The following is a 25,046-nucleotide window of genomic DNA, read 5'->3' on the forward strand; positions in this document are numbered from 1 at the left end:
GAGAGCTGTGCAGGGGCGGGGGTAGGGGTGCGGTGCGGTGGACAGACGCGTTTGGGATTGAGCAGGGGCAGCGGGGGGACTGGGGAGAGCCGGGCAGGGATAGAGGTGAAAGGCGGGGAGGTGATGGAGAGAACAGTCGGGTACAGAGGGGCTGAAGAGGGTGGTCAGTGGGGGTGTGTTTGGGGCTAGGAAGAGCTGGGCTATGGGCAGGGGGATGCACAGGGATAGGGAGTAAGGAGGGAGAGGAGTGTGGTGCAGAGGACAAATGAGTGAGGAGGTGACTCAGGAGAGGGCGTTCAGTGGGGTGATGGTGTTGGGGGTTTGGGGGACATTGTGCATGATGAGGAGCTGGGCAGAGAAGGAAGTGTGAGGAAGAAGGGTTTAGAAGACAAGTCGGGGTACGAGGGGGACTGAGAGAGAAGGGTCTTTGGGGGGGTGTTGGGAGTCTGCAGAAGGGCTGGGATGGTGGGGGTGAACTGGGCAGGGATTGGGGTACTGTGAGGGCATTGCAGAGGAGGCTGTGGACAAATGGGTATGGGGAGGGCCAGTGAGGGATGGCTGAACATGGGGAGTGGTGAAGTGGGTCTGGGTTGTAGGAGAAGTGTATGTGTGAGGCTGTGGAGGCGTGAGCTGGTTTGGGATGGGGGGAAGTTGAGGGAAGCTGTGTGAGTGAGGGTCCATGGGGAGGAGGGTGAGGGAATGCTCAGACAAAACAGCTCTTTGTGGGAAGCCCTGGAGGCAGCCAGAACTTGGAAGGGACAGCTTGTTGGGAAGGGGTGGCCTGGGACTGAGGTGAGGGAGTGGGCCCGAATGGGTTTTAGGGGCTGAGTGGAGCAGAAGAGACCCACATTTACACACTTTCATTGGCCTTATGGTTGGAGGGAGGCTTTATTCCCCACTCCAGGGTGGATGAGAGAGGAGTGGAGACACGCAGAAAGCTCTGGCATGGGAGTGAGCCCTCCTGCACCAGTGGAGAAGACTGTCCCTGGCACCCAGGCCTCATCCCTGTGGGCTTGTTAGGGGCATTGTTTCCTGCCCTGGTCTCCTGGTCAGAGCCCAGAGGGGCTATCAGGTGTGGAGCTGCGCTCTGGGGTGCCAGCTGCTGGGCTCAGCCCTGCTCCATGTCCTTCCCCCAGCACTCCCAGCAGCTGAAGCGTGCGGCACGGCTGGCCCCAGCTCCGTGCCGCTGGAACTCCGGGCTGCCCATGAACATCGGGGTGCTCTTTGTGCCGCAGCAGGAGGCCTGGGTGGTGGAGAGGATGGGCAAGTTCCACCGAATCCTCGAGCCTGTAAGGAGCAGCTTTTCTCCCCTTCTGGATTCAGCAGGTTCCTAAAGCTGTAGCGAGGCGCGTCCTTTGCACAAGGATCCAAGAGGGGTGGTGGGCTCAGTTTCCCAGGCTGAAATCCTTTTGGCTGCCTGTGGACTAATTTTCCTTGGTGGGGTGTTAAAAGCACTGAGTAACTGAAATTCCTTATGTGTAAAATGTGTTTGCAGTGTGTGGCATGGGCTTTGTTTGCATGACTCTCTAGTGTATCAGCCATCTAATCCCACCCTTTTCCCAGGGCTTGAATTTCCTCATCCCCCTCCTGGATCGGATTCGCTATGTCCAGAGTCTCAAAGAAATCGTCATTAATGTCCCAGAGCAGTCAGCTGTCACACTGGGTGAGGAACAGCTTCTGTGTCCTGCCCCTTTCCTTCTGCTGCATCTGGAGTGAGCAAGGGACAATGTGAGCATGAGTGGAATTGTCCCAAGCTCCTCCGCTCAGCCTTGTCCCTTGGTATCCAGGCTTGGCCATAAAATCACAAGATCACTGAATGATTTGAGTTAGAAAGAGCCTTAAAGTTTGTCTTGTTCCAGCCCCCATACCATGGACAGGGGACGCATTCCACTCGGCTGCGCTGCTCAAAGCCCTGTCCAGCCTGGCCTTGAACACTTCCAGGGATGGGGCATCCACAGCTTCTGTGGGCAGCTTACTTCAGTGCATCACCACCCTCACAGTAAAGAACTTTGTCCTAACATCTAATCTAAGCCTGTCCTCCATCGGCTTAAGACCATTCCCCCTTGTCCCATTCCTCCATATCCATTTGAAAAGGCCCTCTCCAGCTTTCTTTAGGTACTGGAAGCCTGTTGCTGTGAGTGGGGGCATCCCAGGAGGTTCCATCTACTCTCTCTGGGCTGCAGCTGCCCCTTCTTGCTGAGTTGAATGCACCTCCCCAGAAATAAATTTTTCAGGTGTTTTCCTGTATTGAACCACAAAAGAAAGTTTTGTTTCTGTTAAACGCATTTTAGAACAGATTAATGGATGTGATGTTAATGGACAGCTCTGTTATATTTCCAGTTTTAAGTGGTTTGTTTTGGTTTTTCCTCCTTAAATCTTTATTTACAAGAGCTACAGCATGAAATGCTTCTGTTGGGGAAATCAAGACCTGTTGTGTATTAAAACATCGCAGTGTTGTCCAGGGAACCTAAGGTCCTTTTTACAAAGCCTTTAGATAAGAAGATCTATTTCAGCCACTCCTCTTCTGTGCCATGCAGCTATGTCAGGGTGAAGAAGGATGAGCCTGCCCAGCTGTGCTGTGGAAGAGGGGGTTTCTGTGTTTTGTTTGTGCTGCTTCAGTGAACAGGTTCTGTTGTTCTCTCCTGACAGATAACGTCACCCTGCAGATCGATGGTGTGCTCTACTTGCGGGTTATGGATCCCTACAAGGTACCATCCCTGCCCCTTGGGCACCTTTCTTTTGGCTCTGCCCACTCCCTGCTTCCCAATATGTGTGCTCCAGCCTCTGTGTCCTGCCTGGCAGGTGGGCTGGGCACTCTGACTCTTCCCAAGGCTCCAGACTCCATGTTTTCAGCAGGGGTGTCTGGCAGATTTCTCGATTTAGCGCTGTTTGTCTCTCCTGTCTTGTTCAGGGTCCCTCTTGGCATCCCTATCCACTCTGTTTTCTGCTTCTGCTCTTCAGGCCAGCTATGGGGTGGAAGATCCTGAGTACGCAGTGACCCAGCTGGCCCAGACTACCATGAGATCTGAACTTGGCAAGCTTTCCCTTGACAGAGTCTTCCGGGTGAGCTGGGGAGACAGTCTCCCAAAATCCCAGGACAGCCTGCATGGCCGGGCTGATGTGCTTAACAGCAAGATGCCCTTTGCTTAGAGAGCTTATGGCTTCTGTTTCAGTTGACCTATTGGTGAATCCTTGGAGATGGGTCTTCTTTCAGTTGTTTTTTTAACAGGAGCTATTTTTTGCCCTGCCCTGGGTTATTTGGGGGGGATGATGGGTGGTATGTGTCCAGACCCAGCTGGTCCAGCTGCCTTTCTTGAGTCAGTGACTCTTTACTCAGCCCCAGTGATGAATATCGCTGACCTGTGTCATGAGGTACTGTAATCCTTGAACTGCATTTGCTGGGAAGAAACTGGAGTTGGTGGCATTCTATTGTATCCAGATGTACACCAGATGTTGTATCCCAGCAGCTTCAGTGTGGGGCACTGCTTTCCCTAGGGATGTTGACCCCTTCCACAGCTGCAGGAAGCACCTAACCCTTCCCAAAACCTGTGGAGATGTTTTTTTCCTGGCAAACCTTGGTCTCTGAGAGAGGTGTCTGTTTCCCTCCTGACACCTCTCTCATGCTAAGCCCCTCTTCTCTGCTCTCTGCCATTTCTTTTGTGCCATCCAGGAGCGGGAGTCCCTCAATGCCAGCATTGTGGATGCCATCAACCAGGCTTCAGACTGCTGGGGCATCCGGTGTCTGCGCTACGAGATCAAGGACATCCACGTGCCCCCACGTGTGAAGGAATCCATGCAGATGCAGGTGAGGCTCTCTGGGAGGGAGGTCTGGAACAAGAGGGAAGCCTCCTCTTCCATGTTGCATTACAAAATCACAGAATCAGTAATCTTGGAAAAGACTTCAGATCATCAAGTCCAACCTATGACCAAACACTACCTTGTCAACCAGACCATGGCACTTCTCTGGTAGCCCATTCCAATGTCTAATCACCCTTTCTGTGAAGAAATTCTTCCTAATGTCCAACCTAAACCTCCCCTCATGTTGCTTGAGAGTGTGTCCTCTCATCCTGTTGCTGACTATGTGGAAGAAGAGGCCAACCCCTGTGTGACTGCAGCCTCCTTCCAGGTAGTTGTAGAGAGTGATAAGGTCTCCTCTCAGTACCTTGTCTCCTCTTGTCCAGACTAAACAACCCCAGCTCTCTCAATGGCTCCTCATCAGACTTTTGCTCCAAATCTTTCCCAGCTCCACTGCTCTTCTCTGGATGCTCCAGCACCTCAGTGTCCCTCTTGAGGTGCCCAGAACTGGACACAGGACTCAAAGTGTGGCCTCACCAGTGCTGAGCACAAGGGCATAATCACATCTCCAGTCCTGCTGACCACACTATTGCTGATATGGGCCATGGTTCATTATTGCTACCTGTCCAGAGCTGGCAGCACCCAGCCCTTACGTCAGGAGGGCACTTTGGCTGCAGACATACAGCTACTGAATAACTCCTGTCATAACTTTTGTAGTGGTGGCCCCTGCCTGCAACACACAAGCCCTGCCAGGTTCTTTTAAAATCCCTGCTGGGCTCTGTGGGGAAGCAAATCTCCGAGCTGAAGTTCTCCCCTTGAGAAAAGCTGGACACCAGATATTTGGACTGGAAGAGGAGGAGAGGGAAGCAACTGTCCACTTAGGTGGGAATGGGGCTGGGAAGGGCTGTGTGGCGTGAGGAGCAGAACCAGCCCTCGCCGAGACCACACAGTGTTCTGTAGCTGTATTTTCATGCTTTGCTAAGCCATGCTTCCCCCAGCAGAGCAAAGGAGCATGTCCTTGCCCCAGAGAGGGCATTTCCCCAGCACAGCCATGACAGGCTGGTGTCTGACCTGTGTTCCCAGGTGGAGGCAGAACGACGGAAGCGAGCAACAGTGCTGGAGTCAGAGGGGACAAGGGAGTCAGCTATCAATGTGGCTGAAGGCCAGAAGCAGGCCCAGATCTTGGCATCAGAAGCTGAGAAGGCTGAACAAATCAACAAAGCTGCTGGTACTGCCTGGGGCTAAAACATGGGGTTCTGTAGCACTCTGGACTGAGGGGTGGTGCTACAGGGGAGAGACTGCGTTACTGTGAGCCAGGCTTCCTCAGCCACTCTGATCCTTCCCTGCTGGGGCCTCAAGCTGAGCTCCAGTTGATGTTGCTGCCCTGGCAGCAGGAGGTTTGTCATAGTGTTGCTGTTGAGGAAGACACAACCATGCATGCATTGAAATTGTCTTGATTAACTGCTTGGAATGGTCAGGATTCAGTCCTTGCAAGTGCTTTCTCGTGACTCTGATGTGCACCCTGCTGTGGTTCATTGCAGGAGAAGCCAACGCCATGCTGGTCAAGGCCAGAGCCAAGGCAGAGGCAATTCAGCTCCTAGCAGCTGCTCTGGCACAGCAGGTGAGTGATGGCTACCTGGAGTAGCCACTGCTTTGGTGCTGGCACTGGGGAGGTCAAACTGTGGGCAGGGTGGCACCTGGCTTTCTCCTGGACACTCCCTGGCACGTTCGGCAGCAGCAGGGAGTGAGGGGCTTTGCTGGACTGGGGTGGGCTGGGGACACAGGCAAGGATGAGCTGTTGGTGGCACGTGACTTCTCCCTGTGTCCCCAGCACGGCAATGCTGCTGCCTCCCTGTCTGTGGCGGAGCAGTACGTGAACGCTTTCTCCAAGATTGCCAAAGACTCCAATACTGTTCTGCTGCCTGCCAACACCGGCGATGTCACCAACATGGTCGCACAGGTCAGTGCAGCCCACGTGTCTTGGGCTGCGTCCAGACCCCGAGGGCAGCGGAGGGGGAGGGGATTCTGCCCCTCTGCTCTGCTCTGCTGAGACCCACCTGGAGCATTGCATCCAGCCCTGGGCTCCCAGCACAGGAGGGACAGGGACCTGCTGGAGTCAGCCCAGAGGAGGCACCAAGATGATCAGAGGGATGGAGCACCTCTGCTGTGAGGAAAGGCTGATGGAATTTGGATTGCTCAGCCTGGGGAAGAGAAGGCTCCAGAGAGACTTTGTAGCACTTTCCAGTACCTAGAAGGGGCTTACAAGGAAGATGGAGAGATGCTTTACAAGGGCATGTAATGATTGGATGAGGAGAAATGGCTTTAAGCTGAATTAGTAGGTTGGGCTTAGATTTTAGAAAGAAATTCTTCCCTGTGAGGGTGGTGAGGCCCTGGCGCAGGTTGCCCAGAGAAGCTGTGGATATCTTATTCTCGGAAGTGTTCAAGGTCGGGTAGAATGGGCTCTGAACAACCTGCTCCAGTGTGGGGTGTAGAGGGGTGTGAAAAAGGATCTTTAAGGCCCCTTCCAGCCCAAGCTGTTCTCACGCAAGTGAGTCTTGCTCCAGGGAGGTGAAGAGGGCACCATGCTGAGGCCTGGTCCTCTCTTTTCCTTCCCTCCCTATGACTGTGTCATTCCCTCCAGGCCCTGGGGATCTACACCACACTGACCAAGCCACAAGCTGTGAAGACCCAAGATGAGATGCCTCCAGCCCACGAGGACTCCCACTCTTCTGCCACGGAGGTGCTGAAGGCAGAACAGGGCAGCTCCAGCTAACAGGGCTGGAAGGATCTCATACCCTCTCCCGAGGCCTGCCAGCAGTCCTGTTCTGCTGCAGGCAGTCGCTCTTGTTCCCTTAGTCCCTATTTTGTATTGGATTTAAATCATGTAATAAATGGTAACAGTGCTGCAGCACGTTCCCTTTTGCTTGGGTGTCTGACCCCAGCATTTGATGCCAAAGGGGGATCATCCTTCCTCAGCAGGCTCCTGCTGGGATCTCCCATGGACATGCAGTGACATACAAGAGTGAAAAATTAGATATTACGAAAAGACTCTTCCTGTGAGGGTGCTGAGGCACTGGCACAGGTTGTTCTGGGGAGTTGTGGATGAGGCTCTGAGCAGCCTGGTCATGTTGAGGGTGTCCCTGCTCACAGCAAGGGGTTGGAACTAGATGATCTTCAAGGCATCTTTCCAACCCAAACCACTTCACGCTTCTGTGAATTTGAGGACCTCACTCTTACAAAGGATTCACCTCCCAGTGCATCACCTCTCTGGGAGAGTGAGCTGCTCTCATCATCCCCTCCTCTGTCAGCTCCCAGAAGCTGCCCTACAGTGCGTGACTGTGCGTTCTCCACAGCGAGCTCCTCACAGCGCTCAGCACAGGGCGGGGAGCTCCTCTGTCGATTAATTAATTACTTGATTAATTAAAACAGCACTTTGCCGTTATGAGTGCGCCTCGGGCTGCGGGGAGGCGCGCTGGGACCTCCTGTCCGCCAGGGGGCGCTGCCGCCCTGCGCCTCTCCCCGCCGTGCTGCCCACACTGATGGTGGAGCTGGAGAGGGTTTGTGACAAGGACAGAGAGTGGCAGGGTGAGGGGCTGTGGCATCAAACTGGCACAGGGCAAGGTTAGGTTCATATAAGGAAGAAATTCTTCCCTGTGAGGGCCCTGGCACAGGGGACCCACAGAAGCTGTGGCTGCCCCATCCCTGGAAGTGTCCAAGGCCAGGTTGGATGGAGCTTGGAGTACCCTGGGATAGTGGAAGGTGTTCCTGGGCATGGCAGGGGGAGGAACAGGAGGAGCTTTAAGGCCCTTTCCACCCCAAACCAGTCTCTGATAAGGCTCCAGGGATCAGGACTGCTCCCAGCTGATGGGTGCTGGTAGGGAGGGAGTGGTGGTGCTGGGCCAGGGATGGGTGCTCGTAGGGAGAGGGTGGTGCCTGCCCAGATAGAGCCGCTGGGGACTGAGCCTGCCTGTCCTTCCCTCTAGGATGCAGCGGTGGCCAGTGGTGCTTTTCCTGGCCTGGGTTTGCTTTCTCTTTTTTGCTGGTATCGGGCTCTTCATGAGTGGCTTCCTGCTCACCCGGATCGAGCTTGCTAGCAGCAGTTCCTGCTCAGACCCACTGGTGCCTCCACTTTGGGAGAGGCAGAGCCTCCCGCCAGGCTCCTGCTGGGCTCCCCAACGCTTTTCCAAGGCCGTGCTCGTCATCATCGACGCCCTCCATTTTGAGTTTGCCCGCTTTGACCCCGCCAAGGCCAGCCCGCTGCCCTACGAGAACAAGCTGGGTGTGCTGCACCAGCTGGCCACCTCCCAGCCCCGCCATGCCCGGCTCTACCGCTTCCGAGCCGACCCCCCCACGGCCACCATGCAGCGCATCAAGGGCCTCACCACCGGCTCCCTGCCCACCTTCATCGACGTGGGCAGCAACTTTGCCTCCTATGCCATCCAGGAGGACAACCTGCTGGCACAGCTGGTGCAGAATGGTGAGTTCCTGGCCTTTAGCTCAGGCAGGGAAGTTTCAGGCTGGATATAAAAGCGTTTTTTTATCACAGGCATAGGAATAGGTTGCCCAGGGAGATTGTGGAGTCACCATCCCTGGAGGTGCTTAAGAGTCTTTCCTATCTTGTTCTGGATGGTGTGGTTTAGGGTTTATAGTGGTGGGTGGATGATTGGATTGGATGGTCTTGAAAGTCTCTTTCAACCTTGATGATACTGTGACTGGGGCTGTTCAGCCTGGAGAAGAGAAGGTTGTATTGCAGCCTCATAGCAGCCTTCCAGTACCTGAAGGGGGCTACAGAGAAGCTGGAAATGAATTCTTTGTCAGGAACTGTAGTGATAGAATGCAGAACAGTGGGTACAAATTGACTGAGAAGTTTAAGTTAGATATTAAGAAGAAATTCTTTACTGTGAGGGTGGTGAGGCACTGGAACAGGATTCCCAGGAAGGTTGTGGATGGCCCATCCCTGGCAGTGTTCAAGGCCACGCTGAATAAAGCCTTGAACAGCCTGATCTAGTGGGAAGTGTCCCTGCCCATGGGAGGGGGCTTGGAATTGGATGATCTTTAAGGCTCCTTCCAACCTCTTAACATTCTATGATTCTGTGACCCTGTGTGGGCAGGCTAGCAGCCCACTGGGACAGGGCACATGCAAACCTCTGCTCGGTTTAACCTGTATTCCAAACCTTGATTAGTTTCTCCCTGGGAAGGGCATTCCTTACAACAGATCCCCCCTGTGAGCTGATTCTTTCTCCCTGCTTCATGAGAGTTACCTAAGGCAGGGTTGTCACGCAGGCAGGGCATCACCAGCCTGCTTTGGGAGTGAGAAGGAGCTGTGACTGTGACTTCATCTTCATCATCTTCAAAGATGACGAGAAAGCAGGTGAAAGTGGCTGCACTGGTGGTGTTTGTCCCAAGGTCACCCCCGGGAATGCCTGTAGGATTGCCAAGGTTGTGTTGTGTGAGGCACGTGACAGGGGAGGAGCCAGGTGTGCCAGGTGGTGCCAGGTGTGCTATGGGGGTGTCCCTCAGGTGGCCAGCCTGCCTGGACAGCTGCCTGCAACTGTGAGGCAGCAACCTCATCCCATTTTCATTGTGGTTTGGTGCTGCTGGGGGTGCTTAGTGCAGCTGTAAAGGGCTTGTTATGGTGGGATAATGGAGTAGAGGGGAGAGGACAGGCCACAGTGGTTTGTTACCCAGAGAGACCTCCTCCCAAGGCTCAGAGTGGGCTAAGGCAGTGTGATTTTGTGTGAGCAGGGTGGGCAAATGCAGTGAATCATCTGAGGCTAAATGATGATCAGAGTATATCCTGTGGCAGAGTAGCAGTCTCAGAGAAAAAGGTTCCTTGCTCCCAGACTCAAGAGGCTCTGTGGAAACACAGCTGGCTGATGGCAGGCAGGGCAAGGAGAGCAGGGGCAGAAGGAAGCATCAGTGCTTTTGCCTTCTCTTTTCCATGTCTGGAACACCATCACCATTGTGTTTAAAAGCCAGAGCTCAGGACTCACATCTTCTACTCCATCACCTGCTGCCTTGCATTTTGCAGTGGGGTCACAGGCCTCGGGGGAGGCTTTGCCTGCTTCAGGCTGCACCGCCTGCACCCACCTGTGTTGTGGTGGCCCAGGAGTCTTCCTGCTGGGGAGATGTGTCAGGTCAGCAATAAGTTCTGAGGTTATGCAGTGGCTTTGGTGTGGGGGGCACTCATGAGCTTACAGATAGTCATGGGCTGGTCCCTCCCTCTCTTCAAAGTAATTTACAGACAGATGGTCTTTTTTTTAGTGAAAATTTTAGTTTTGAGTGTGGGTTGGAGAGGAGCCATTGCTCCAGATGCTGACCTGGGTCTGCTCAGGCTCTTTGTATTGTTGTGGTAACAGCACAACCCAGGAGGACTCCATCTCTCACTGGTTCCTTTCTCTCTGGCTCAGGAAGGAGAGTGGTCTTCATGGGTGATGACACGTGGGAAGGACTCTTCCCAAAGAAGTTCTTCCGTTCCTATTTCTTCCCTTCTTTTAACGTGAAGGATCTTCACACTGTGGATGACGGGATCCTGCAGCATCTCTATCCAACTGGTAAGCTCTTTCACCCAGGACATGGATAAACCTTGTCCTGATGTGTAGTCCTACTGCAAATTCGAGGCAGGGCTGGAGGATGTTTCCTGTTAAAAAGTAGCACTGGGCAGTTACACACTGCTGCCCTAGGATTACAGTGCTCTAGCTGGATTTCCACAGATTAGCCAGTTCTTGGAGCCCACAGACCATTTCTGTAGATACCTTTCCTCTGTCTGGGACAGAATTCAGCTTTTTGGGGTGAGGTTAGACTTCTACATCTGTCTTACAAAATACACTGGCAGGATGGACACAGAGGAGCACCTTAACTTTGACACGTGGCTGCCTAGGCAGGCACACAGTGCTCTGGGGGAAGCACAAGTTTGGAGCCTGAGACACAGCACTGCTCTCAGCAAAGCATTGGTGCTTCCTAGTCATGGGAAGAAGATGAAGCATGAAATAGGTGATTTCCACCTCCCTGAGGTGCTGGGACCAAGGGACATGCTCTTTAATTTTTCTCTGTCTGAATATAAGCAAATCAGGGGTGCAGTGGCCTTTCACAGGTCTTGTGTGAGAGCTACAGGTCATCATTTAACTTCAGATATGTTGGTTTTCATGTGTCAAGGCTCTGAAGCAGAGGGGAGAGGCCAGGATAACTTTCTAACTAGGGACTGTGTTGGTGTGTCATGCCCATGTCCTGAGATGCAGAGGGGCACATTGATGAGTCCAACCTAAAATATCTCCAGGGAAGGATGGGAGTTCTGAGTTCTCCTTTTTCTGAGCATACCTTTGTTTTAGCTCAGTCTGTGGCAATTTGAAGTAAGTTCAAGATTATTTGGGTGATATTATACTGTTCCCCTCCTGAGGGATGGGGAGAAAAAACCAGGGATCCTGGGATGTTTGCAAGGCTTTGAGGTCCTTGTGCCGTTGTACCCAGGAACCTCTGGCCAAGGGTATGCCTGACTTAAAACCTGCAGCCAGTTCCTCAAGAGCTGGCAGTGACAGTGGCAGGAGGGGAAGAAACAGCAATATCCAGAGGCAACCAGGAAATCTTGGCAGGAAGATCCAGGCTCAGAATTCCAGGCTGGTGCATGATAAGTTTGCTTTTGTTCTGCAGTGGACAGCGGTGAATGGGATGTGCTGATTGCTCACTTCCTTGGTGTGGACCACTGTGGGCACAGACACGGACCCGACCACCCTGAGATGGCAAAGAAGCTCACCCAGATGAATGAGATGCTCAGGTGATCAGCGTGGCGCTGAGGGGTTGCTAGCTGGCCTCTTCCTTCAGCCAGGCTCGTGGGATCTTCCCAGGGAATTGACAGATGCAGAGGGCAACAGGGAATGCCTGCTGAGCCTGTTAACATGGAAAACAGCTTCGGCCAGCAGCAGCTGGAACCCCAGCTATGGGCAGTATTGCTTACCTAGATGAGTGTTGAGAGGTTTGGTTTCATACATAAGGCTGCCCTCAGGTCTTGCTTCTCTACCAAACCATGAGATGATAGTGCCTCTGGAGTGTAACTGAGCCTCTCTCTTCCCGTCTTTAACATGGAGATTGTCCCACTGAGGTCTGGCTAATGTATGAGAAGCAGGTGGAGGACCCTGGCTAGGGAATGAGTGCTGCTGCATTTATCATACAGAACCATGAGCTGCACCTTTGAGACAGAGGGCAGGATGGGATACAGAAATTTCAGTCATGCAGATGTGTCTCAGCCCAAAATGCTGCAGGTTTTGATTCTTACGGCTGCTTTTAAGTTTTGCTGCTAGAAAGAGTTGGGAACTTTGCCTGCTGTATCTGAGAGCTCAGCATATACTGTGTCATACCTACTGCATCCTTCAGGGACTAATCCCTGCTTTTTTCCTTTGAAGTGGGAGATGTCACACATAATATGATACATGACCCAAATAGAAGCAGCCTAAAATTTCATTTTTGTCAGGAGCCTTTCTTCTGAATTGCATTTTGTTATGATCCCTGACAGCACTGTTTGCTGGGGATCCAAGCAAGATCAGTCCACTCTGTCTTAGAGCTCTGAATTTTCAGTTTGGCATTAAAAGAATGATTTAAAACACCCTGGACCCTGGCTTGTTACAGTTCTGCATCAGCATTTAGGTTTTTTTGCTCATATCTCTTTTGCTCATATCATTTTGCTCATACCTCTTTGTGAGTTTTACCTCTGTGGTGAGACAGGCTTGCTGGAGAGATATCCTCTTCACCTAGGCTAGTGGGGCCCTTGCCCAGGGAGGAGTTGACCTTCCTTATCTCGATGGCAGGTCCTTGGTGGATCACCTGGGGAATGACACTCTTCTTCTGGTGGCTGGGGACCACGGCATGACAGAAACTGGAGACCATGGTGGTGACAGCGAGAAGGAAGTCAACGCAGCACTGTTTGTGTACAGCAGGACACCCCTGTTTGGCAGTGGCCCTCCAGAGGTGAGGAGCTGACTTTTAGCTATTCCTGCCCCAGTTGGTGTCTGAAAACTGCATCCTGGGATTACAGAGATTAACAGTTTGACTGGGATTTTTTAGACTGAGAGGGATGAGGAGTCTGTCATAGGATCGTGGGATAAGCTGAGTTGGAAGGGACACATCAGGATCATCAAGTCTAACTCCTGGCCATGCAGAGGACACCCCCAGGGGTCATGCCATCTTCCTAAGAGCATTGTGCAAAGACATCCTGAACTCTGTTGGGCTTGGTGCTGTGACCACTTCCCTAGGGAGCCCTTGTTGCAGTGCCCTCCATCCCCTGGGTGAAAACCCTTTTCTTATTATCCAGCCTAAGCCTCTCCTGACACAACTTCAGGCCATTCCCTCAGATTCTGTCACTAGTTACCACAGATAAGAGATCTGACCCTCTTCTTCTCCTTGTTACGATGTTGAAGACTGCCAGGAGGTCTCCCCCCAGTCTCCTCTTCTCCTGGTTGAACAAACCAAATTACTTCAGCCATTCCTCACATGGCTTCCCCTCCAGACTGTTCATCAGCTCCTGGCTGTCATTTGGATGCTTCCTAATAGCTTAACATCTTTCTTATATTCTGGTGTCTAGAACTGCCCCCAGCACTTGAGGTTGTCCCAGCACAGAGCAGAGCCAGACCATCCGCTCCCTTGCCTAGCTGTTGATTGCCTGATGCCCCACAGGACAGGGTTGGCCCTCCTGGCTGCCAGGGCACTGCTGACTGACATTCATCTTTCCATCGACCAGGACCTCCAGGTCTCTTTCCACGGTGCTGTTTTCCAGCCTTTTCACCTTGATTGAGAGGAGTGGGAGGTCTGTCACCTTGTCTCTAGAGGCCAGTGAATGGGCTGACAGCATACAGAGGACTGAAGTGGTGGAATGCATGTTCAGGTCACTACAGCTCAATGGGGTGCTTGTGTAGGGCCAGATGAGCTGTTGGACAGCCAGTGCCTTCTCCATCAACCTGCAGCTCCCAGCAGGCATGCTTCTCACCAGGGGACCCTTGGGGATAGTAGAGCTGTGCCTCTGCCTGGATTCACCTTTGAACAGGGATGTCTTCCCCACTGTCCTCTCAAATGAGTGAAAAGCTGCATTGCTGTGCTCTCTCTGAATTTCTGATTCCTCCCCTGTCTCCAGGAGCCTGAAACCATTCCCCAAGTGAACCTGGTGCCCACTGTGGCCCTGCTGCTGGGGGTGCCCATCCCCTACAGCAATATTGGGGAGGTGATGGCCGAGCTGTTCGCTGGGGACAGTGACGCTGTGTCTGCAGCCTTGCAACAGCTCTCAGTCTATCACATCAATGCCAAGCAGGTATGGCCTGTGGTAAGCCTCCCATTGAACTGGAGGGGAGAAGGAATGGGTTTTTAAGCACAAACCTCTTCTTTTCAGTGGAGGTGAGATGGTGACATGCTGTTACCTTCATGGGGAACTTACTTTGAAGCATTACATCCTTGCAGTATTTGCTCCAATAAAAGACAGCCCCATTTTCCCTAAAGAGAAATGAAAGCCACATGTTTAGTGCTGTGGTATGGAAAATACTGTCTGGGAAGGTGGAGGGTGGCTGGACCCAGATGGTCAGAAGTGGATTAAGTTATAGGGGATGATGATTCCTCAAGTCTGAAGATGACCAGAGGCGAGTGTTGTGATTGGAGATTTGAAAGTAAAAGTGGAGATTTTGATGCTGGAGAACCAGTGTTCTTCAAAAAAAACCTATTCTAGATTAGTGGAAGAAGGAAAATAGTAATGAAAGACCAAATTAAAAAAAAATAACCATATAACAGGTAATACTGAAGTAGGATACTGAAGGAGCAATTTACACGAAGCGCAACAAAATACAGAACTCCAGGAGTAGATGGACAAAATTTGATTGAGAGTCTCTACATCAGGTATGAAAGAAGCCTAGGCAGTGGGGCAGGCTAAGTGAGAGCCTCTATGGATATTGTGAGGGCCATCTGTTGTGGCTCTGGTCATGCTACAGAGCCAGCTTTGCCACAGGCATTGCAAGGCACGCATCTCAGCTAAGGGCCAGTCTGCCTTTGGGGGACTCTGGATTGCTGGGACTACAGGAATAATTCCTCCAGTGCCCAACCAGCTCCTTGGAGTGCCGTTGGACACCCCTGCAAGCCAGTGAGGAGCTGGAGACAATGATTAGTGATGGGAAGACAGAAATACTCAGCTCTGTAATTGTAGAACAGCAGAGTGCTCTGACATTTAAAGATCATACTGTATGTTAGCGTCCATTAATCACTGAGGATATCAATCATCATTTGTTAGGAATTAGCATTATCAAGTTGTGCCTGTTTAAATCTTTGCACTCATTGGTTGAGGAGGTTTCTGGCTCAATAATGGTGGTGTTGAAGAAGCTGTGGTATTCCAGGGAGGCCTGTGAGAGAGCCAGTGCATGTGTGTGCCATCCATGGGCAGGGCGAGACTGATTCTGACTGTGCTCTGAGGCAAATGGAAGGGGTGTGAAGATACAGGTGCAATTCAGGACTGGAGAGATCTAAGCAGATGGATGTGTGTGCAGGTTCTCTGCCCTGCTAATGCCCCTGTAACTCTTCTTTTATGACTTTGGGATCATAGCTGCCTCTGTTCATGTTGTCTTGAAGTAGAAAGCAAAAAGAATGAGTTTTTTGTTAAACTATGTTGCAGTGTATTAATGTGCTATTATTGAAGAAAGGAAAGCAGTTTGGTTTCATCCACTATAAGGTTTTTAATGTGATATTTTTCCTCAGATGAAACTGTAAAACTCAACATAGTTTGCAGATTAACAAGTCTTTAATAGCAATGACTTGGCCTTCTGGAGGACATTTGCCTTATTGCTGCCAAAGACTCCATAAAAGCCCTTATGGGGCTCTGCGCAGCATTAGCAGAGGTGTAGTTGCAGGAGTCATCATGGCTGTCACGAAGGATGCATCTCTTGAGAGGGATGTCAGTTTGGCAGAGAGATTGAGTTTCCTGATGGTGACATCCCTGGGTGGCAGGGTTTGGTAAACTGGGGTTGTTTCCATTATGAAGGGGCAACGTGAAGCAGTGAATCCCATTCCCAGTTTGCCCAGTGTTGCTGTCTGATACTGTGTCTTCTCTCCTGTAGGTGGATCGCTTCCTGCAGTCCTACTCGCTGGTGGCTCAGGACCTGCCAGCAGAGCAGCTCCAGCACCTGCAGGAGCTCTTCTCCAGTGCTGTGGAGGAGCACACGCAGCTCCTGACCCAGGTGCAGGGGACGACAGTGCCTCCGGAGCTCAAGCCGAGGCTTGGAAGCCTCATCGGTCGCTTCCAGCGCTACTTGCGGGAGGCACGGGCTGTGTGCACCCAGTCCTGGGCCCGCTTCCACCCCCTGCGTATGGTGGGGGGCTGCATCCTTATTGCTTCCTCTTGCTTGCTCTGCTACATGGCCTCAGAGCTGGCCACATCCTCGCGATCTCTCTGTCACAGCTGCCTCCTGTACCCGCTCTTCTTGGGCTCTCTGGGGGCTGGTCTGCTATGGCTGGTCCACGTTTTCACCCAGGAGGGGCTGGATCTGCTCCTGGTGTCGTCATGGGCAGCCGCTGCTTCTCAGCTGGGTTTTTTCTGGCACTGGTGGGGCCAGCATCTCAAGAGAGCCCGTTTGACAGGCAGTCAGCCACCCTTGGCCAGTGGTGGCCTCAGGCAGAGGCTGCAGGCATGGCTGGGACTGGCCTTCCCCATGGGCATTCTGGTGTTCCGCTGTGGAGCTATGTTCTCCGACAGCTTTGTTGTGGCCGAGGCACGGGTGGCCCCGTTCCTGCTGGCCTCGCTGGTGATGTTGCTAGTAGGGAAGCTCCACTGGGATGGTCACCTGACTGTGCCAGAAGGGCCCAAGCAGCAGCTCCTTGGCGTTTCTTCTTACCGGAGAGAGATCTGGTACCTGCTGTGCCTCGTGGCCATGCTCCTGGTCTGCGTGCGCCTCTCCAGTTTCTTCCACCAGTGCCGCGAAGAAATCCCTCAGTGCCGGCCCTCTGTTTTCCTCTCCCCACTTGCCAGCCTGAGAAACACACGGGCCAAGAACCTCTTCTACCTCCTGTGCGTGGCCTTGCTGGCTGGGCTGGTGTATGCAGTGCAGAGCTGGCTGAGGCACTATGGCAACCTGAACAGCTCGGACCCCCTCGTGCTCTTTGTGCGCTGGGGTTTCCCACTGGTGGTCCTTTGCATTGCCTGCTACTGGGCCGTTGCCTCCAGCGCTGATGACTCTCTTGGCAAGCTGCAGGAGCTGGTGCAGGTTGCAGTTGTTGTGTTTCCCAGGGCTGTCTATGGACTAGCATCCATGGGACTGCTGCTCCTGCTGTGCAATCCCATGACGGTGTTTGCAAAGGACACACGGGAGTCAGCAGGATCCATTGTCACTCCCTACCTGGGGGTCCCTGGCTCTGAAGTCGACTTCCTCCACGTCATCCCTCAGATCTACAAGAGGATGCAGGAGTCTCAGAAGAGCCGGCTGGAGCGGGGTAGCTGCAGGGCCACTGTTGCAGCGTACGGGCTGGGCAGCGTGTACTCAGCAGCCCTGGTCATAGCCCTCACCCTGCTGGGCTTCCTCTTGATGCTTCTGCACAGCGAGCGGCTGAGCTTTGCCTTCCTGCTCCTCTTCATGGAGGCCTTTGTGCTGCTGCACATCCACACGTGTGCCAGAGGCCTTGCTGGAGATGCTGGTGAGTCTGGGCTCAGTAGAGCAACCACTGGATGTCTTCCCTGGGCTAACCTGTGGTGACCTTGCCTTAATTCCACTGGGAGAAGCAGGATCTAGTTTACAGTCTTGGGAAGGGGTGGTGCACTGATCCTCAGGATACTCTTAGCTTTTTTAGAACTGCTTAAATCCTCTAGTAGAAGAAAGATGCATGCAGCAGGGATGTGAACATGGGAGTGGGAGGAGTGTCTTGGCTCAGGGAAAGGAGCTCTCTTCTTCCCAGGGTGTGAACAGTCACCTAACCCCACTGGTGCTGACAGAGTGCAGTAGCAAAGCTACTGGCACCAGCAGAGGGAATGCTGGCCCCTTGGTGTATCTGTGGGGGAAGCTAGACTGTTTCCTGTCTCTTAAAAGAGCCAGCATGGAAAGGGAACCTGGGGAAAAAAAGGTCACTGGGCTTTTTTTGACCATGGATCTGTCTTGTTCCTTGATGCTGATATCCCCAACCCCTGCCTTTCTTTTTGTTTTTTATTCTCCCAGAGCTGTTTTCAGTGCCGTGGTATGCAGTGATCTCCTGGCTCCTTGCTGCTTCACAGTTCTTCTATTCCACAGGCCACCAGCCTATCTTCCCAGCCATCCACTGGAATGCAGCCTTTGTTGGCTTCCACCTTGACCACAGCACGAACCTTCTGCCTGCCGTCCTGGTGGGAGCCAACACCTTTGCCTCCCATATCCTCTTTGCAGGTAAATAAATTTCTTTCTGGGCTATGGAGCCTGAGCAGACACAGCTCACTGCAGTGCCTTACCTGGGGCTCTGCAGATTGAGCACAAGGCAGTAGAGGCTCCAGCACCAGCTGAGCAACAGCATCCTCACTGTTCCCCTTGTGGGGCCACAGCAGCCTGGCCTGGGGCTGGGGTATGTGCTTCCTGCACATCCAGGGCAGGATGGCCGAGCCTGGACTGCTCCTCACCTCCTGGGCTCTGATAACTTCATGTGCCTTTGTCCTTGAGGTAGTTGGCTGCCCGCTGCTCCTGCTGTGGCCCTTTGTGTGTGAGGTGTCCACCTCACAGAGGAAGAAGCCCAAGAAGGAGTCCCGGGAGGAGGTGGAGGAGCACATGATGGAAATGAGGCTGCGTGAGTCTCCAGAGGAGTTCTCCACTGCTCTGCTGCGGCTGGGATTGAAGTACCTCTTTGTCCTTGGGGCACAGGTATGGGCAGAGGCAGGGTGGCTGTGTCTAGGAGGAAATTGGTGTGCTGTGATAACTGTGGGGCTCTCTGATGAGAGAAGGGGGTCAGCCAGGACACAGACAGGCCCTGGGGTAGAGTGTCTGGTTGCGGGTGGAAGAGCAGGTCCCTTCTCAGCCATGCCATTTGCTCTGTGCTTTGGGAAGGGCTCCAGGATGGAAGCTGCCATATGGATTAGGATGCTTTTCATACCCATATGCCCAGAGTGGTAATGTCTGCTCAGGATCTGCAGGGTTGTAATCCTACTCCCTGTCTTCCTTAGCATTCCTATCTCACAGCTGCTCTGGTTTTCATATGTGCTGTGATAATTTAGGAAGCTAAACACCAGAAATGTTAATCCTGTGAAAGAATTGAATAGTTTCCTGGGTTTTATCTCTTCAAATCATTCTCCTGTGTTGTCAGACCAGAGACGGTGCAAGGGAAGGGGCAAGCCCTGCAGCAGAGAGCAGCAGTGCCCCTCTCAATGAAGTAGTAGGTCAGGTTAGCCACAGTGTGAACCCTCCCCTGTGCTGCCCCAGCCTGGCCCCGCAAGCTCCTTCATGTACCCCAGGCTGCTTGTGTTTCCTGACTTGAGGACATCATGGAAGGGAGTCCTCTTTAGGATGCTCATTCCTGATTTGTGCCGTGCCAGCCTCTCAGGCATGTCCAGTTTAGTACCACCTTCAGATATGAACAAAGTGCCCAGGAGGACTCTCCAGAATCACCTGTAACTTATTTTTCATTATCTTCCCCACAGCTTCTGGCCTGTGTTTGTGCAGCTATGATCCTCAGGAGACACCTCATGGTTTGGAAGGTCTTTGCCCCAAAGTAAGTCACAGAAGTTGCTCTGATGCTGGATTAAGACTCATGTCCCTGACACCTTGACTAGAGTTCACGGACAGTAATTTTGGAAGAGACCCTGTGATTGATCTTCTGACTCATTGCCTAGTGCTGGTAGGAATATCCCTAACTAACTCCTGCTTGAAATTCAGAAGCTAGACTTGAGCTAGAGCCTAGAAGTTTCTCTTCATCTGAATTTCCAAGGATATACAGAGCCCACCTGGAAGCTGAGAATGTTGTAGTCAGAGAGTCAAAGGTAAGGGGATACCAGACCAGAAGTGATTAACCCAGAAATGCTGAACTAGCAAGCCTTTGAACTAGTCAGTGTGAAGGGTGGCCTCAGCCCCTGGGGGATTCACAATCCCACCTGAGTCAACAGGTCCTGAGTGGCCTCTAAATCAGACGAGTGCTTGGCTTACAAGTTTCAGGCAGCAACTGCTGGGGCATGAATGTGGGATGCTACCAGCCTCTCTCATTGTCAGGAAAATCAATCAGCTGGAGGGTAGCAGCCTGTCTCTGTAGTCATGCTGGCTGTTGTGTCCTTAACTGCATCTGTTGTGCCTGCAGGTTCCTCTTTGAGTCGCTGGGCTTTGTGGTGAGCAGCATCTGCCTCTTGCTGGGGATCTCCCTGGTGATGCGTGTGGACTGTGCCGTCAGCACCTGGTTCAGCCAGCTCCGGCTGAGGTAGCCCTGGAGGCGTGGGGAGCCCAGGCTGTGCTTGTCTCCTTCCCTCCCTGGGGCTGGCAGGGGTACACGAGCCGCCAGCAAACGAGTGCCTGCCCACAGCAGCCAGGGATTCTGCCCAGCTCCCTGCTGCTGTGCTGAACAAAAGGACTGGAGCCAACTGCTCCTGGCTCATGGGGATGGTGTTTCTCAGCAGGGGAGGTCAGAGCTCTCGCTCTGGGCTTTGCTGGCAGCAGGAGGACTCTGCTGCAGGAACCCAAGAAGCAAGGAGTCCTGAAGTGCTCCTCTGGAGAAACACCAACGGGGGTCTTGCTGGTACTTCCCTGACACCTGCCACGATGTGCAGCTGGTAGGCTTCAGTGGCCAGCAAGGTGTCACCTCGACTGTGCAAAGACTCACGGGATGGAGCCAGCTGAGGAGGGGAGAGGAGGTTGGAAGGGAAGGGAATGTCCCACAAACCCCACTTGTTTTCACGTGCTCAGTTTTCACGCTAGAATCACACTGCACATGGTTCCATGCAGATGGTTCCAGGAGCCTTGGTGGCAGCTACTTCTCTGTAAAGTCAGTCAATTGCTCTGTAGTGAGGCCTCTCTTGCCCTACACTCAGACCCACTTTCCTGGTTCCCTTCAGCCCTGTGAAGTGCAGTGGGGAGCACTCTGGGCTGCCTTCTACAGCAGGCTTAGCTTGGGCCAGTGGTAGCAGGGACAGCTGTGTGCATGACCAAGAAATTCTCCCCTTCTGTTCTCAACCTGTCAGAGTCCCTGTGGGCTGGGTAGTAGCAGCCAAGGCTCTTGATCTCTTCCTGCCTGTGTGCTCCTGGATGCTGGCTGTTTGCTGTGAACAGTTAAGATGCAGGAGGATGTAGTGACAGAATATGGGCTCACACCCATGCTGGGCCTGGCCAGCAGGAAATAGGAAGTAGCTGTAAATAGGAAATAGGAAGTAGCTGGAGTAGCTGTCCCAGCTGCAGGAGTAGCCTCTCTTGGAGGAGAGCTACAGAGCCTGATACTTGAAAGCCTGGAGCAGGCACCAGTTCTTTTGGGAAGTGGTTTAACTTTCTGATGTCTGTGTGTGTGTGCTGCGTGCTGTGGACCAGATGCAGTCAATCACATCCATCATCCCATGTTTGGGGCTTGTCTCCCTCTTGGCCTTGGCATTCTCTGTGAGACTTCATGTCACAAATAAGCTATGCCAAACATGTCCTTGACTGCTCACAGTCAGGAGGCATGATGTTTCTTTCTTTATGGGCACAGGTAGAGGGTGGTGACCATGGTGCCTGGCCACATCCCAACTCAATTCCTCCTGCAGTTTCCATTGGAACTGGGATTCCTTACTGCCCTGAACCACTGTGTGGCATTACTTGGTGCTATGAAACCTTTTGTCTCTCTCCTCTCTGGAAAGAGACAAGGACTGCTTGCCTGGGATTTCTGCAATGATATTTGCCCAATCCCATTAATTTTTAACTCATGCACCATGACTGCCCCTGTTTGAGTTCCTTGCTGCAGACTGTTAGCATAACTCCAGGCTTTTCTTCTCCTCTGCCCTGCAGAGTCCCAGGGAAAATCTCTCTCATGATTTCATTTCTTGCCATTTTTCCCAAGTGCCCAGTTGCTGTGGCTCTTGAGGGCAGGTGGAATTTTGTATTTTACCCCTGCGAAATGCCTGCTCAGTTGTTCAGATGCAATTCCAGGAAAGCTTAAACTGTTCTTGTATTAGGTTTCCATTGCCTGGCCTGCTCCTGATCTGCTGGCTGTGCTTTGCTACCTCAGCCTCTCGTGTCCTCTGCTCTGTGGTCCTGCTCAATTTCACCTGTCACAAGCAGGGGCTGGTTTGTAGCTGGCATGACACCCTGGCCTGCCTCACTGCCTGGATGCACAACACCAGTGCAAGGAAGGGGTAGTGGCAAACAGTGAGAGAAGCTGAAAGCTACAGGAATGTATCAGCCCACAATTAAAATGGGCTTAGGCACCCTTAAAAACAGGTTATTTGCTGAAATCTGACCGCCTGGTGGCCATCTGCTTCTGAAGGAACAAGGGGTGCATCGATATGGGGAGGAGGAAGGGGGTGGAGGTAGCAGTTACCCCGTAAATTTTCATTTAATGTGAGGTTAATCTGGATAACACACATTGCTAAACCTCAAGGCTGGAGCTCAAACTGGTCTTGTTGTAACCTCATAACCTGGTCAGGAGCTTTCTGCCTGCCTGTATTTGTGCTGGCAGAAGTCCTTGTGGCCACTGATTGTGTAGGATTGGCCCCTGATGTCCCCACAGCTGCCACCCAGGCCCCTTGGCTTCCATCTCTGGGACTTGTTTCTCTTTTCACCGGTCACTCCAGTGCAGCTGAGCCTTCCCATGCCCACTGTTCATGGCTGGAGCACTCACACAGGGCTTGGGAATCCTCTCCTCACCCCTCCATGCCACCCCTCTGCCATGTGTGGGCTTGTGGTCCCTGGAGGCCAGGGAGAGCAGAGGGAACAGCAGAGCTGTAGCCTCATCGAAGGACACATCTCACCAGAGACTAAACAAAACTGGCAGTGGAAGAGCTACAAGTACATCCTTGTCACTGCAGAGATGCCATGGAGTGCTGGCTGCTCGGACACGGCAGACTGGCTACTACACCAAAGATTTCAGATTCACGAAGATGAGTTTTTCAAGGGCTGGAGATGCTCTTGCTTCGTTTCATTGACTGTTTCAGTCTCAGTCTCTGTCAGCCTTCCTCAGCTGCCCTCAAGCTGATTGTTTGGCTGCCATTCTTCTGAGCATGCTGGGGATTACAGAGTTAATGCCAGTCTAGGGCCTGGCGACCTTGGAAGCAGATCATGCTGCTGATGCTAGAGCAGACAGGGCTGTGTTTGCTGATTTAAAGCCCCAGGAGGGGGTTGCCTCCTAGTCCAAACCAAGGCTCTTTGGGAAATCTGGAGTGCTGGGGAGGAGGTTTTGCCCCACATACCTCCAAAGAGGTTGTTGTAGGGCCCCACTTAGCTCTCCTAGATGAGTTATTTCAAGCAGTTTATTTCTGGTCCCTGTGTCCCTGGGCTGAGTGTGACAGGGGACAGGGTGCTCAGCTGAGCAGTTTTCATCCTGCACTCCACAATCTTTCTGCACTTTGGGCTTTGCAAGTGCTGTGCATGCGTTTCTTGGCAGGGGAGAACCATTGGGAAACTTCCCTGGCTCAGGCCCATGGTGTGTCCCATGGCCCTGGCATAGAACAAAAATTCAATTGTGTCTCTTTTTTGCTGCCTAGAAAATAGTGACCAAAAGCTGCGGCCACTGTGAAGAGTTGTGAGTGTTGGGAGCACCTGCAGCTCTGGTCCGTGGGGCTAACACGGATCCCAAGGGATGGCACTGTTTTGGGGAGCCCAGGGCTCGTTCCAGCTCTGTTCCCACAGCCATTCCTCTGTCCCATCTCTCTCTGGTTTTCCCTCAACTTTTCAGGCTGTTTTTTTATGCCAAGGCCCAGTCCCAGTCTCGGTGTGCATGTCCCCCCTTCCCCTCAGGAAGCAGCAGTGCCAGTGTGTGGGAGCAGGGCTGGGGAGCCCTGCTCTCTCCTCTGAACCCTGACTCAGTGCACCACGTGGCTTAGAGCAAGATTGTTGTTTTATTTTTTATTAACCTCTTTGTACCTCAGTCCCTCATTTGGGAGAAAAAAAAAAAAAGGGGATGGACCCAGTTGTGGAAAGCAACCTGGGAGCTCTGCATGCAGCATGGTGCTACACTTTCCTGGGTATCTACATATCTGGCTGTCAATGCTTTCATTCACATCCAGCAGCTACACCTGGAAGGTGGAAGCCATGCTCAAGTCTCTGCTGGGAAGCAGAGCCTTTTTCTTTACAAAAAACCCTCCAAAACAGGCGAGTTGGCTGTGCTTGTTCACCTGGCGCCCTGGGCACGGCACGACCGACCCCATGAGGCAGGCAGGAAGGGGTTCCTCCGGAGTTAAATTGCATAATTAATTAATCGGGAGTAGGGGGGAGGTGTGATTTGCTGTCCGAGGGTGGCACGGGGCTCCGGGCAGCTGTGAAAATGATGTCTGCAAATAAAACGGTGAGAGCCAAGGAGAGCTGTGTCACCTCATTGTTCCGTCCCTCTCCCCAACCCATCTGGGGTCTCCTTCAGAGGGACCTTCATCTATAATTTCCTTCTGAGGGGAAATAGAGGGTCAGGCACCGATCTCTTCTCTGCAGGAAAAAACATCAGGACCCGAGGGAACGGCCTGCCCCTGTGTCAGGGGAGGCGTAGGTTGAGCTGGGGTCCAAGACTCGAGTGGTCGGGCCCTGGAACAGGCTCCCCAGGGTAGGGGTCTCGGCTACAGGCTGACGGAATTCAGTAAATCTTTGGGCAGTGCCCATGTGTGGTTCGTGTGGGGTCCTGCACGGAGCCAGGGGTTGCATCCCTCACCTGACGGGACCCTTCCAGCTCGGGGGCACGGAAAATGGCCTCCGTTTGCGGCCACTCGCCCTGGCCGACAGGGCGGTGCCAAGCTAGAAATTGGCAAACTTTGCTGGATTTCTCCAAATCTAAAACTGCCAGCAACCAGGACCCAGCAAGTCCTTAGAGCCCCAAAGGCCACATTTTAATCTGATACCCAGACCCTGGGGAAATCACTTTTTCCCATGGAAAATGGCCTCTGTTTGTGGCCACTCGCACTGGCAGACCATGTGGTAATAAGCTAGAAGGTTGCCAACTTTCCCGGATTTCTCCAAAACTAAAGCTGCCAGGAACTAGAGCCCTGCAAGTCCTTAGAGGCCCAAGTGCCACCTTTAATCTGACCCCCAAGCCCAATGGAAATGAGTCGTTTTCCCGTGCCAGCCCGTACCTATCACGCAGAAGGGTTTCCTGGCGAAGCGGAAGCGCCCGCGCCAGCCGCGGTAGGCGCGGGCGTG

The 25,046-nt window shown here is 52.8% G+C and overlaps 2 protein-coding genes across 3 annotated transcripts; both read left to right on the forward strand.

Annotated features, from left to right (window-relative positions):
* The first annotated feature begins 1,119 nt into the window (after positions 1-1,119).
* STOML2 (stomatin like 2) lies at positions 1,120-6,703 on the forward strand. Its single transcript, XM_005428081.3, has 9 exons — positions 1,120-1,289; positions 1,564-1,663; positions 2,650-2,708; positions 2,962-3,063; positions 3,671-3,805; positions 4,879-5,023; positions 5,337-5,416; positions 5,627-5,755; positions 6,437-6,703. The coding sequence occupies exons 1-9, from the start codon at positions 1,122-1,124 to the stop codon at positions 6,566-6,568; spliced, it is 1,050 nt and encodes a 349-aa protein (XP_005428138.1). The 5' UTR covers positions 1,120-1,121; the 3' UTR covers positions 6,569-6,703.
* Positions 6,704-7,779: 1,076 nt separating this feature from the next.
* Positions 7,780-24,221, forward strand: PIGO (phosphatidylinositol glycan anchor biosynthesis class O). 2 transcript variants are annotated; one of them, XM_005428073.2, is made up of 10 exons: positions 7,780-8,272; positions 10,206-10,349; positions 11,443-11,566; positions 12,594-12,753; positions 13,913-14,086; positions 15,870-17,439; positions 17,955-18,158; positions 18,430-18,623; positions 19,397-19,467; positions 20,047-24,221. In XM_005428073.2, exons 1-10 carry the CDS (start codon positions 7,780-7,782, stop codon positions 20,165-20,167), a joined length of 3,255 nt encoding a protein of 1,084 aa, XP_005428130.1. In that variant the 3' UTR covers positions 20,168-24,221. The 2 variants fall into 2 exon arrangements, with proteins under 2 accessions (XP_005428130.1, XP_030918723.1); XM_031062863.1 differs by lacking the exons at positions 19,397-19,467; positions 20,047-24,221 and having other exon boundaries at positions 18,426-18,596.
* Positions 24,222-25,046: the final 825 nt, after the last annotated feature.

The sequence above is a fragment of the Geospiza fortis genome, unplaced genomic scaffold, assembly GCF_000277835.1.
Source record: "Geospiza fortis unplaced genomic scaffold, GeoFor_1.0 scaffold878, whole genome shotgun sequence".
Taxonomy (NCBI): Eukaryota; Metazoa; Chordata; class Aves; order Passeriformes; family Thraupidae; genus Geospiza; species Geospiza fortis.

What these genes read in the sequence shown, in the direction of transcription:
- STOML2 (XM_005428081.3), top strand. Translation starts at nt 1,122, where the DNA reads ATGTCCTTCCCCCAGCACTCCCAGCAGCTGAAGCGTGCGGCACGGCTG. An exon ending in CAGCTGCTCTGGCACAGCAG is followed by an intron (nt 5,417 to 5,626) that starts GTGAGTGATGGC and finishes CTGTGTCCCCAG; the next exon opens with CACGGCAATGCTGCTGCCTC. An exon ending in TCACCAACATGGTCGCACAG is followed by an intron (nt 5,756 to 6,436) that starts GTCAGTGCAGCC and finishes CATTCCCTCCAG; the next exon opens with GCCCTGGGGATCTACACCAC.
- PIGO (XM_005428073.2), top strand. Translation starts at nt 7,780, where the DNA reads ATGCAGCGGTGGCCAGTGGTGCTTTTCCTGGCCTGGGTTTGCTTTCTC. An exon ending in CAGATGAATGAGATGCTCAG is followed by an intron (nt 11,567 to 12,593) that starts GTGATCAGCGTG and finishes TCTCGATGGCAG; the next exon opens with GTCCTTGGTGGATCACCTGG. An exon ending in AGGCCTTGCTGGAGATGCTG is followed by an intron (nt 17,440 to 17,954) that starts GTGAGTCTGGGC and finishes TTATTCTCCCAG; the next exon opens with AGCTGTTTTCAGTGCCGTGG.